The following is an 11,854-nucleotide window of genomic DNA, read 5'->3' on the forward strand; positions in this document are numbered from 1 at the left end:
GAGTTTGGGAGACAGAACAGAGTATAGATGCAAGGCCCAGATCCTTGTGTATCCTCCCTTTGGGATCTACCTGTTTCCTGGTTGACTTAGTCAGGCATATGTATAAATTATGTTGTGGAAATTCGAGTGTTTATAATTCAAATTGAAACTCAATTCATGTTGAACATATTTTTCTAATGGTGGGGGGACAAAAGCCCAAAATAAATGCCATTGTTATTTCATTTTGTCTAATGCCTTATGGTTTTGTTTCACAGTTTACAAGAAACACTGGATATAATTACTGATTTTCCAGTTGAACAAAAGGAGGCCCAATCAACAGATGAACCTTTTTGTTTTAATTTCGAAAATGCTAATTTAATTCAAGGTCAAGGGCATAATATAATCCTTTATAATAATGAAGCCTTCCATTTGGAATTTTCAAACAAAGAATGCCTTCGTCTACTGGAGCCTGCAAATATTATGAAGCTGCTTTGATATGGGTGAACATAATGTACTGTTTGTTGGAAAATACAATAGTGATTTAGTCAGAAGTAACATTTGGTCTTTGTTTTTCAAACAGCTGCATAACATTATCACCCCCGAAAGTTTACAGAATTTCTTTCCCAAATAAAAATTTTCTTAGCAAGTCTATAAACCACAAGATAGGGGAGGGTGAGGATCAGCAGAGTGAATGACAAAAGAAAAACCAACATAAGATCAATAGTGGCCTCTCCTAAGAAGTTAGGATCAGGAAATGGTTCTGAAGGGACCTCCTAAGACTGTTATTCAACATCTAAAGTGATGGTACCTTATATTCTGTTGGGAGACACCACCTGATCAATAAGTATAGACTGGCACATTATGACAAAATGTGTGTGTGTGTGTGAGAGAGATGTGTGTTACTGGCAAAAATTTGTTTGTAATTATTAATTAGTAATGAGATTTGGGGTATTTTTAAAAAGCCACAGTCATTCTTTCCATCTACTCTGGTAACAATTTTGTTTCATAACGTGGTTGCTAAATTCTAAAATTACCTCTGAAAGTTCTGGGCCTATTAACATAAGCCAAAAAAAGATGCAGAGAAGATTAAAAATCCCTATTCTAGATTAATTCTAATCCTGATGCCAGTGGGTAGGGTGCCATAAAAAAGAAGTTAGGTTTAAGGAAAATGTAATTACTAAATCCTAGAATTTCTTCAGAGTAAAGTGGCATCCTGGAGAATTCTCAAGTCAGAATTCCAGGGATCCTTCCTAGAAGTTAAGGGATGACTCCAGATCAATGCTGTCCAATTGAAACTTCTGTGATGGTAAAAATGTTCTGCCTAATCCACTGCCTACCACAGCAGCCACATGTGGCAGTGGAGCACTTGAAATGAGGCTAGTGTGACTGAGGAACTGAACTTTGGATTTTGTTTAATTTTAATTAATTTTCATTTAAATTTCAATAGCCACATGTAGCTAGCAGGTACCATATTGGACAATGCAGCTCTAGGTTAGTATGATATGCTTAGAAAACAGTTTCTTCTTGCAAAGTCTCAGGAGTTTATGTATTTATTAAAATAAGGCCAATGGAATTCCAAGGACTACTTCTAAGAAGAATTTTAATTTTCCACGAGACCCCAGAACTGCTCTTACTCCCTTGTGATGTTCTGACAAAGGGAGAAAAATGAGCTCCTAAAATATCAAGAAGGAATATTTATATTCCAGCAAATGCGCTAAGCATTTTACAAACCATACCTTATTTAATCATCACAAGAACCTTCAATCCTAGCTACTATGATTATCAGCCCCATTTCATCGGTGAGAAACTGAGGCACAGATGTCTTAACTAACTTGAGGGAGATTTTCCAACTCATACATGATAGAACCACTTTTGAAGAGAATGTAAACCTGTGCTCTGCTAACGTTCAGTTATCTCCCGCTCACCACGTAACAGGGTGGATCCACTAGTGTATTTCCTGAGTTTCAGTTGACTTTTCTTCTAAACTGAACTGGAATTAACATTGGGATATCAAAATGATTAAAATGATAATCCTCTCAGATGCCTCCTTAGCTTTATTACAGTTTTTAATCAAGAGTTAATCATTTTCTGTTTCTTTGAGCAAACATCAAGACATTCACCTGCCAGGTCAAGTGGAAACTGCAGCATGCTCCAGGTCCATATAACAAGGATCGCATAGACTAGGGCAGGGCTATTCCTAAAATGCAGACATAATTTTAAATTAGTAATAAAAATATGATCATTTTTTAAGACATAATTTATCTTTTTTTTCATATTTGAGTATGCACTAATAAACCTCTTGAGACTTGTCAAAACATCTTGGTGATATAAGAAACCCATGAAACTCCATGCATGATTATAATGGAATAATGAGGAAGTAAAAAAAAAATAAAACACACAAAGCAAAACTGACACTTAAAATCCAACTCCCACATGTGCCAACATCTGTGTAAATTATGGCAAAGCCTCTTTGTCCCATATTGTTGTCTTTAGTTTTACAAAATCATGGAAACATTATTGGAGATAAATGCTAAGAATAATGTTAGACATTGACTCACAAATTCAGAGGGCTGATTTCAAGAATTCTCAAGAAAAAGTGAGAACTTTTTTGGTAAGATCATGAGACTCTAACTTAAAAATATATCTCAAAAGGACTGGATGATGCTCAACAATGAAAAGCTCAGCATATAAAAGAAAAGTATCTTCAGGTCAGAAAAAAGTGGAAAGATAAATCCAATAATCGAAAATTTACACTAGAATATGTAAGTCAAGGAATATGAGAGTTTCTTTCACTATTGTATCCCCAGGGCCTAGAACAGTGACTGGAAAATAATAGACTCTCAACAAATATTTGTGGAAGGAATTGTTGAATGTACAGAAGAAGGATCCATACTTGGCAAATATACAAATGTCATCGACCTAAAAGAATGGTCTTGAATACTGAAGTCAGAAAGAATAGATGTTATAAAAATACAAAGGATACTATAGAAATGTCAAAGTCGATTTTTTTTTAGTGAAAATACAAAGGAAGTTATCAATTTGAGATTAGTGGTATTATAGCAGATTTGATTGCCAACTTCTTTGTCAGGAGGGATTTTAATGTTGGAGAGGAATAGAAAGGCATCAGGGAAGAGTAGTTGAAACCAAAAGAAATGAGGTGATTGTAAAAGATATCTTTAAATGCTTCAAGTATTGAGGCCCTGAAAAATTAGAGCTCAAAAACTATGAGCCATCATTATCTTGGCAGTTAATGGCAGAGACAAGGGTGGAGACAAAAAAAATAATAAAGTCTTAATTTTCAAAATGAAGCAGAAGTGTATCTTAAAATACAAAAGGCACATTTACTATTAATCCCTAGTTAGGTTATATAAGTGATTATTTAGAAGATTTCTGAAAGCCCTTATGGAAGACAGTAATTACTAGGAATTAGCACAGCTTCCTTGAGAACAATTGCACTCAGTAAATACTAAGATCATTCTCTCTCTTTCTCTCTTCAATAGAGTTAGGATTACCAAAGAAGTAATGATAAATAAATTAATATCAGACATTTGGGTTTAAATAAGGCTTGTAAAAAAAGCCTCCCACAGTGTTCTTATTAACAAGATTAAGAAATGTTCTGGGTGTGAGCACAATTAGGTGGATTTCTAACTCTGTAAATGACTCCCCAAAGGGAGCTCTCTGAGGGTTGCTGCAGGCTCTGTCTTTGATTCTGTTCTACTTCACATTTCACCAATGACTTGGTTGCACATTGATGGAAGGCTTCTCATATACACATAAAACATGGAGGTTGGATGGGAAACCATTTCCCCAGAAGACACGATCAGGATCCTAAAAGATCTTGTCAAGTTGTAACTGGATGACCTAGAATAGGATAGAAGAGATACCATTTCACAGCAGCCACCATAAAGAAAGCTCAAGGATTTTCCCTTACTATTATCTAATTATAAGTCCACAGTGTGACATTATTGATGATTTTCCAAGATCAAATGCAACCATAGGTCTCTTCATAAGAAGTATAAAGTCTAGAATTTTAAGTGGAGATACCTAGGGAATGGAGTCTATAACTTTTCCATCTTTGCAATGTCAATGTCTATATATAAGAGACCTCCAATAAGTTCCTGAAGTTTTAAATAATTTTGCCCACAGTTTCTGAAGCTCATACTATTTCAGGAAGCTTTCTAAGGGTTTCTAAGGGTCACACTCATATCAATTCTACAAAATAGTTACACTTATCCCTATTAGACCAGTGAGGAAACTGAGGCACAGAATTGTTGAAACTTGTCCAAAGTAATGTGGTTATAAGTGTTGGAAGCAGAAATCAAAACTAGACAGCTGGTTTCAGCATCCACCCTTTTAACCATTGTGCTAAACTTATTTACATAAAGGAAACAGAAAGTTTTAGCCTGCTATATTCTATAATGTTCAGAATATATCTGAAATATTAGGTATTGTGCTTCATGGTTTAGGAGGAAAGTTTATAAAGTTTTTGGTCCAAAGGAGAGAGACTAGGATGGTGAGAGATCTTAGAGCCATGTTCTATGTGGGATAGTTCAAGAAACAAAAAACAAGACAAGAGTCCCTAAAAACTTTATTTCATATACTTAAAGGCTATCATGCGGAAAAGGAATTAAACATTTCTTGTGACTTCAGAGGGCCAATTCAGATTCAAAGGATTTTAGTGGCACCTATAAGAATCCAAATTTTATCACAATAGAGAAAAGTACTTTCTAATAATATCAAGTCAAAATGAAATGAGATGGCCTGGGGTTAGTATATTCTCTATTAGTGAAGATTTTCAAAGAAAGTCTGGACAAAAACTTGTTGAGAAAAAATTCTGGAGAGGATTTTGCAACAGATGTAAAATAGATTGTTCAATAGACGACGACTTTTGAAGTTTCTTCTAATCCCGAACTTCAATAATTCTACCAAAAACTCATGTGCAATTTGTCTGCCAGACAGCAGAAAGCAATGATGAAGCATGAGGTCTGGTGTTGGGTTGCTGGAGTTCAAACACCAGCTCCAGCCCTCACTAGAGAGATAGGATGTGGGCCTCCAATCCCAGAATATTTACTGACTACATGAACATGAACAAGTAATTTCACATCTATATGCTTTAGTTTACCTGTCTTCAATATGAAGATAACAGTAATAATAACTACTGGATTTTACAGCATAATTTCATTAAGTATGTTGTTAAAATATGTTAAACATGTAAAGCTCTTAGAACAGCACTTGAAACAGACTAATTATGCAGGTATTATTTTTTTATTTTTTATTATCTTATAACCTTGAGACTTTCTCAACTTCTCTCACCTGCCACAGTTCAGCTTATAAATGGTGATAATGATAGTATCCCCCTCATAGTCTATTGTAAAGACTAACTTATCACAATTAAAACCCTTAAAACAGTACTTGGATCACAGCAAGAGCTAAATAAACATTATCTAGTAGTAGTAGTAGTAGTAGTAGTAGTAATACTAGCAGTAGTAGTAGCAGTAGCAGCAGTAGTAGCAGTAGCGGTAGTAGCAGTAGTACTAGCAGTAATAGTAGCCGTAGTAGTAGTAGTAGCAGCAGCAGTAGTAGCAGCAGTAGTAGTAATAGTAGTACTAGCAGTAGTAGTAGCAGTAGTATCAACAGCAGTAACAGCAATGGTAGCAGTAGTATTTTTATTATGTTGAACATATTTCTTAAACTCTGTATTTTAATTCTACCATTTCACAAACTAGGGATAAATAATAAATAAATCCTCACCCTATGTAAGCCAAATTCTAACCTTACAATAATAAACATATATCTTGCATATACAAGTATCTGAGTATACACAAAATATGGGGAAATGTGAGTGTTGAGAAATATATTAGTAAATTTATCAAAAATAACTTTGGAAAAAATGGCCAGAAAAATTTTGAAGCAGATAAATTTGTATTAAGTCAGATAGTAAAAGTTACTCAGAAAGGTTAAAAGGAAAGTAAATAAATCATTGAGTTTAAATGGCAATCACTCAAAATTTGTAAAGGAATTTTGGAGTGAATTTATCCAACATCATCTCCATTGTCTAACTGTCTCCCCTAATTGTCTCACCTCATTTTCTCATGTGTAATGTCTTCATAAATGTCAACTGAGAAGCTTGTAAGCAGACACTGAACTCTATTCATGAAGAGACAAAAGATCTTGACAAATATAATTATAGATGTGAGTATCACTTCTCCACCTGGAAAGTTAGGGGGATAAAAGACTGGAATTTGGTAGATCAGTGCACCAGATCTACTGGATGAAAAGTAAAAACAGAGTCATACATTGCTAATTTGCTTAACGATTTCTTTTTGGAAGTGTAAATGTTCCTGTAGATAAGAGATCAATGGATAGAATTCACCTAGTTTTTGGAAAAGCATCCAACAAACCTCTTCAGAAAAAGAAAAAAAAAATAAAGGAGAGAGAGAAAAATAAGGTGAGAAAATTAAGTATTAACCTAGCCCAGAAAAAATATTTTACCAAGCAAAAGGAGCTAAATGGACAGAAAACACAGTGCAAAAAATAGGAAAATTCTCCTTTGTGTGGTCAAATATAGTGAAATAACTATAATGTTATGAGAATAGAGTTTTTCTCTTTAAAAATGATCTGTGTTCAAAAAAAGACTGTACATTAAAGATTACTTCTAAATGTGTGAATAACCTGTTAACTCTTCCTGGCAATGATATTGAAATTCAGAATTGTTAAAAATGTTGGAGGATGGCTATAGCAGAATGAAAAGGTCAGCAAAACCTCTCTACAACAAACATACATACTAGACAAATTGTCAAAAACAAACACTTCAGATCTCTGGAAATCAACCAAAGGCAAACAAGAAATTGAGTAGCATTTATTTATGAAAAACTGGTGGAGCTTTGGTTAAGAATAGTGGGAGTTTGAGGTATTCTTGTCCATGGATTTTCACACCCCTCCAGCTTGGCTATATCAATGAAAAATTGCACTAGACAGAGTTAAACAGGCGAGGAAGACTTTATTCAACTCTGTTGAAATAAGAGAGAAATATTGAGTTCACCCCTACCGAAACAAAAGGCAAGAGAGATTTTAAGCACTGACGTGCGTTAGTGCAAAAGTACTAGAGGACACTAGAAGGGGAGATTGGTCAACATGATTAGACTATTTGTGTTTGCTAATTGGCTACTAACAAAACTGATTTCTAACTTCTAACCAAGTTAGGCTTCTAACACCCCAAAGAGACCAAGAGATAGGGGTGCTATCTTTTTTGATGATCACATTTCAAAGGGACATCTTCTACATCCATTACAAAGATATTCCTGGATAGTAAAACACGAAAGAGGCTAGGAGAAGACTTAATCTCAAAGGAGCAGAGAAAGAATTGATAATTGCAAGTTTTCTAAAGTAAATGCTGTAAGGAAAGGAAGGCCAGAAGTATATACTCAACAACAGACCTTTTTAAAGTTTAGTCAAAAGGAGGGGAATGTCAATGGTGTCTTGGTCAGTCAGAATAATAGTTTTACCAGAGAGGTCTTGACAATGAAAACCAGAGGTCCCTCATGGTCACAGTGTGCTGACTTGGCTTGGAGTGATTTGTGAAATCTTATGCTTAGAGGTGTGGTCAGTAAGAGTAATGAACTTAGTTGGAAATGAATGAGAAAACCTACAGCCTTGCTACTCTGAGGTTGCAATCTCAGTTGGGGTGACTGGCAGACTAACTTGAATTTTAATGGAGAAATTTTGAAAATAAGAGCCTTAGAAGGGCTAGATAAGGTCTCTGTATGCCAGACATGTGCCAGGAAGATCCAAGAAAACCCAGGGGAATTAAAAGCTGAATATATATGAAAACTTTCTGAATTTAAATGTGCTATCCAACACACATACATATCCATTGGCAGAGGGTGGAGGTCATAATGGCTTGAAGTGTTTGATCACAGATCCTGTCCAAATCATTGGCTGATTAGAGTAGGTATAACCCTAATAAGCCATGCTAAAGACAGATAAATAGAAGAAGGAGTTAAAAAAGAAAAAAGAGCAGAGACATCAGTGGCTACAATCCAATGGAAGAGAGAGTCCTTAGATTAAGCTCAGGCAATTTATTCAGACAACAAAAAATAAGAAGCCTGAGTTAAAAGGGAAGAGTCGGGATAAGATTTGGTACAGAATATAATTTAAAATGTCCAGTTACCACCAAAAATGTAAAACATGCAAAGAAACAGTAATGTGTAATCTATACTCAGGAAAAAAAAAGATCAGTAGAAATTGAAGTCTAGAAGTGCCTGGGTGGCTCAGTCTGTTAAGCATGCAGACTCAGGTCTGATCTCACTGTTTATGGGATTTGTCTCAGGTCATGATCTCACTGTTTATGGGATTGAGCCCCGTGTCAGGCTCTGTGCTAACAACACAGAGCCTGCTTGGGATTCTCTCTCCCTCTCTCCCCACCCCCACCCTTTCACCCTGAAAATAAGTAAATGAACATCAAAAAAAAAAAAAAAAGAAATTGGGGTCTAGGTGTTGGAATTAGCAGACAAAGGCATCAAAGTAACTATTATAAATATGTTCAAAGAATAAAATAAAACTATGTTCCATGAATTAAAGACAGTGTGATGACAGTGATTCAACAGATAAATAAAGGAGTATAAGCTGTAAAAAGAATTAAATAGAAATTCTATAGTTCAAACTAGGGGGCCCAAAATGAAAAATTCACTAGGTAAACTATATAATTTGACTGTACATATAGATTTAAGATGATGAAAGAAAGAACCAGTGATGTGGAAGATAAATCAATGAAAACTATCCAATTTGAAAAAAAGAGAGTAAAACAGATGGGAAAAAATAACAGTCTCAGAAACCTATGGACCACACTTAAACATACTTATTTGTGATAGGAGTCTCAGAAGGAGGAAGAGAGAATGAAACAAAACATGTTTGAAAGATGATGGCTGAAAGTTCCTAAATTTGAGGAAAAAAAATTAATTTACAGATCCAAAATAAAAAATGTTGTAGTAATAAAGACAAAGAGAACCATACATCACAGTAAAATGAATGAAAGTCAAAGAGAAAGAGAAAATCTGAAAACAGCAAGTTGTACTGGGTAACACCAAAGCAATGGTTAACATCTCATCAGAAATAATGAAGAAACAGTGGAATGGTATATTTAAAATGCTGATGGGCACCTGGGTGACTCTTTGGGTTAAGTGTCCAACTTCAGTTCAGGTCATGATCTCGCAGTTTATGAGTTCGAGTCGTGCATTGGGCCCTCTGCCGTTAGTGCAGAGCCTGCTCCAGAACCTCTGTCTTCCTCTCTCTCTTCCCCTCCCCACTCATTCTCTCTCTCACTCCCAAAAATAAACATTAAAAATTTTAAATAAATACATAAATAAATAAAATGCTGAAGTAAAAATTGACAACCATGAATTCTCTATACAACAAAACTATTTTTGAAACATGAAGGCAAAATAAACACATTTCTGGACAAAGATTGGGAGAATTTGTTGGTAGCAGATTTGCCTTAGAAGAAACAATAAAGGAAGTCTTTCAGGTTGAAAGTAAATGATACCAGACAGTAACTCACATCCACAAGAAGGAATAAAGAGCATCTTCAAATTGTAAGCAAATATAAGAGAACACATAAATGTGTGGATATCTTTTCTTCTAATTTCTTTAAAAAAATTAAAGTCTATAAAATAACAATTATAAAACTGTATTATTTGGTTTATAACATACAAAGATGTAATATATATGACAATAATAGTAAAAAATAGGGGGAATAAATGGAGCTGTTGACTTATAATAGAATGTGAAGATTTAAAACATATATTGTAATCTCTAAAGTAACCAGTAATAATACAAAAAATCAATTAAAAATGTTTAATTAGTAAATGAGTAACATAGGAATAAACACAGGAGTAAAAAAGACCTAGGAAAGAAAAAACAAATAGCAAAATGGCAGACAAAAATCAACCAAATCAATCATTACATTGCATATGAATGGAAAAAACACACTGTAATAAGTTGAATGATGTCTACCCAAATTTCATGTATACAAACTTCAGAATGTAATCTTATTTGGAAATAGTCTTTGCAGATATAATCAAGTCAAGATGAGGTCATATTAAATTAATGTGAGTCTTAACCCAATGACTGGTGTCCATGTAAGGAGGGGAATATGTGGAAACACTGAAAGAAACACTGGGGAGAATGCCATGTGAAGACAGAGGCAGAGATTGGAGTGATATTGTCTACAAGCCAACGGACACCAAGAATTGCCAGCAACCACCAGAATCCAGGAAAGAGGCACCAAACAGATTCTCCCTCAGAGCCTCCAGTAGAAACCAACCTTGCCAACAGTTTGATTTGGACTTTCTGCCTTGAGGACTGTAAGAAAATAAATTCTGTTGTTTTAAGACTTTCAGTTAGTGGTATTTTGTTATGGCAGCCCTGGGAAACTAATATACACTCCAATTAAAAGACAAAGAATGGGACGCCTAGGTGGCTCAGTCGGTTAGGTGTCTGATTTCTGCTCAGGTCATGATCTCGTCGTTCATTGGTTGAGCCCTATGTGGGGCTCTGTGCTGACAGCTTTGGAGTCTGCTTCTGATTCTGTGTCTCCCTCTCTCTCTGTCCCTCCCCAGCTTGTGCTCTCTCACTCTCTCACTCTCAAAAATAAATAAACATTAAAAAAAAGACAAAGATTGACTGGGACAAAAGATGCAAATCCAATTATATTTAGTCTATAAGGGACACCATGTAGCTATAAAGATACAAAGAGTTTGAAAGTACACGGATGGGAAAAGACATCCCATATCATAAGAGATGATATGAAAAAGTATTGAAAAAGGAAATAGACAATTCAGTAATTAGAGCTGAGGATTTCAATGTCCCATTCTCAATAATTTATAGAACAACTAGACAGAAAATCAGTAAGGATATAGAAGAATTAAATAACCTAATAACCAACTTGACACAACTGACATTTACAGAAAACTCAAGCAAACAACCTGTAAATATACATTCGTTTCAAATACATATAGCACGTTCTCCAGGATAAGCTATATGCTAGGCCATAAAATAAGCCTCAATCAACTTAAAGGATCAAAATAATTTAAAGACTACAACAGAATTAATAGAAAACAACAGAAGGAAATTTGGGCAATCTCCATATGGAAATTAAATAGCTTGCATTCTAAATAATCCATAGGTCAAATGATAAATTGAAGGAGATATTGGAAAATATTTTGAACCATATTAAATAAAAAGATAAGATATCAAAGTTTATGGGATACACATAAAGCAGTGGTTTGAGGGAATTCTGTAGCTTTGAATGTCATGTTAGAAAAGCAAAAAGATCTCAAATCAATAATATAAGCTTCCATCTTAAGAAACTAGAAAAAAAAAGCAAATTAAATCCAAAGCAAGCAGAAGGAAGGGAAAATTAAACATCACAGCACAAATCAATGAGATGGAGAAAAAAATAACAATAGAGAAAAATCAATGAAGCCAAAAGTTGGTTATTTTAGAACATGAACAAAATTGATAAATATGACTAGGTAAAAACACAGAAGACACAAATGACCAATTCAGAATGTAAAAGGGGGCATAATAAGTGACCCTATAGAAATGGACACAAGTATAAGAAAATCATTTTATGGACAACTTTATATAAAAGACTAGATAATTTATTTAAATGGGAAAATTCCTAGAAAGAAAAAAATGCAATCAAAACTAACTCAGGAATAAATAGAATAACTGAATAGGCTTATAAATAATTTTGTTGAATTAGCAATAAAATATCTTCTCAATAGAAAAACCTATTAGAAATAAAATATCTTCCCAATAGAAAAACATATTAGAAATAAAATATCTTCCCAATAGAAAAACCTATTAGAAATAA

At 34.4% G+C, this 11,854-nt stretch overlaps 1 protein-coding gene across 2 annotated transcripts in view; it reads right to left on the reverse strand.

The window, feature by feature from the left end:
* TMEM26 (transmembrane protein 26) overlaps positions 1–11,854 on the reverse strand; it is a 47,585-nt gene that overhangs the window by 4,733 nt on the left and 30,998 nt on the right. For both annotated transcript variants that reach the window (XM_040485126.1, XM_040485127.1), the window contains exon 5: positions 2,100–2,176. In XM_040485126.1, the coding sequence (XP_040341060.1) occupies positions 2,100–2,176 (77 nt within the window). The remainder of the gene's footprint in view (positions 1–2,099; positions 2,177–11,854) is intronic.

Source organism: Herpailurus yagouaroundi, unplaced genomic scaffold, assembly GCF_014898765.1.
Source record: "Herpailurus yagouaroundi ecotype Mexico unplaced genomic scaffold, PumYag 163, whole genome shotgun sequence".
Classification (NCBI taxonomy): Eukaryota; Metazoa; Chordata; class Mammalia; order Carnivora; family Felidae; genus Herpailurus; species Herpailurus yagouaroundi.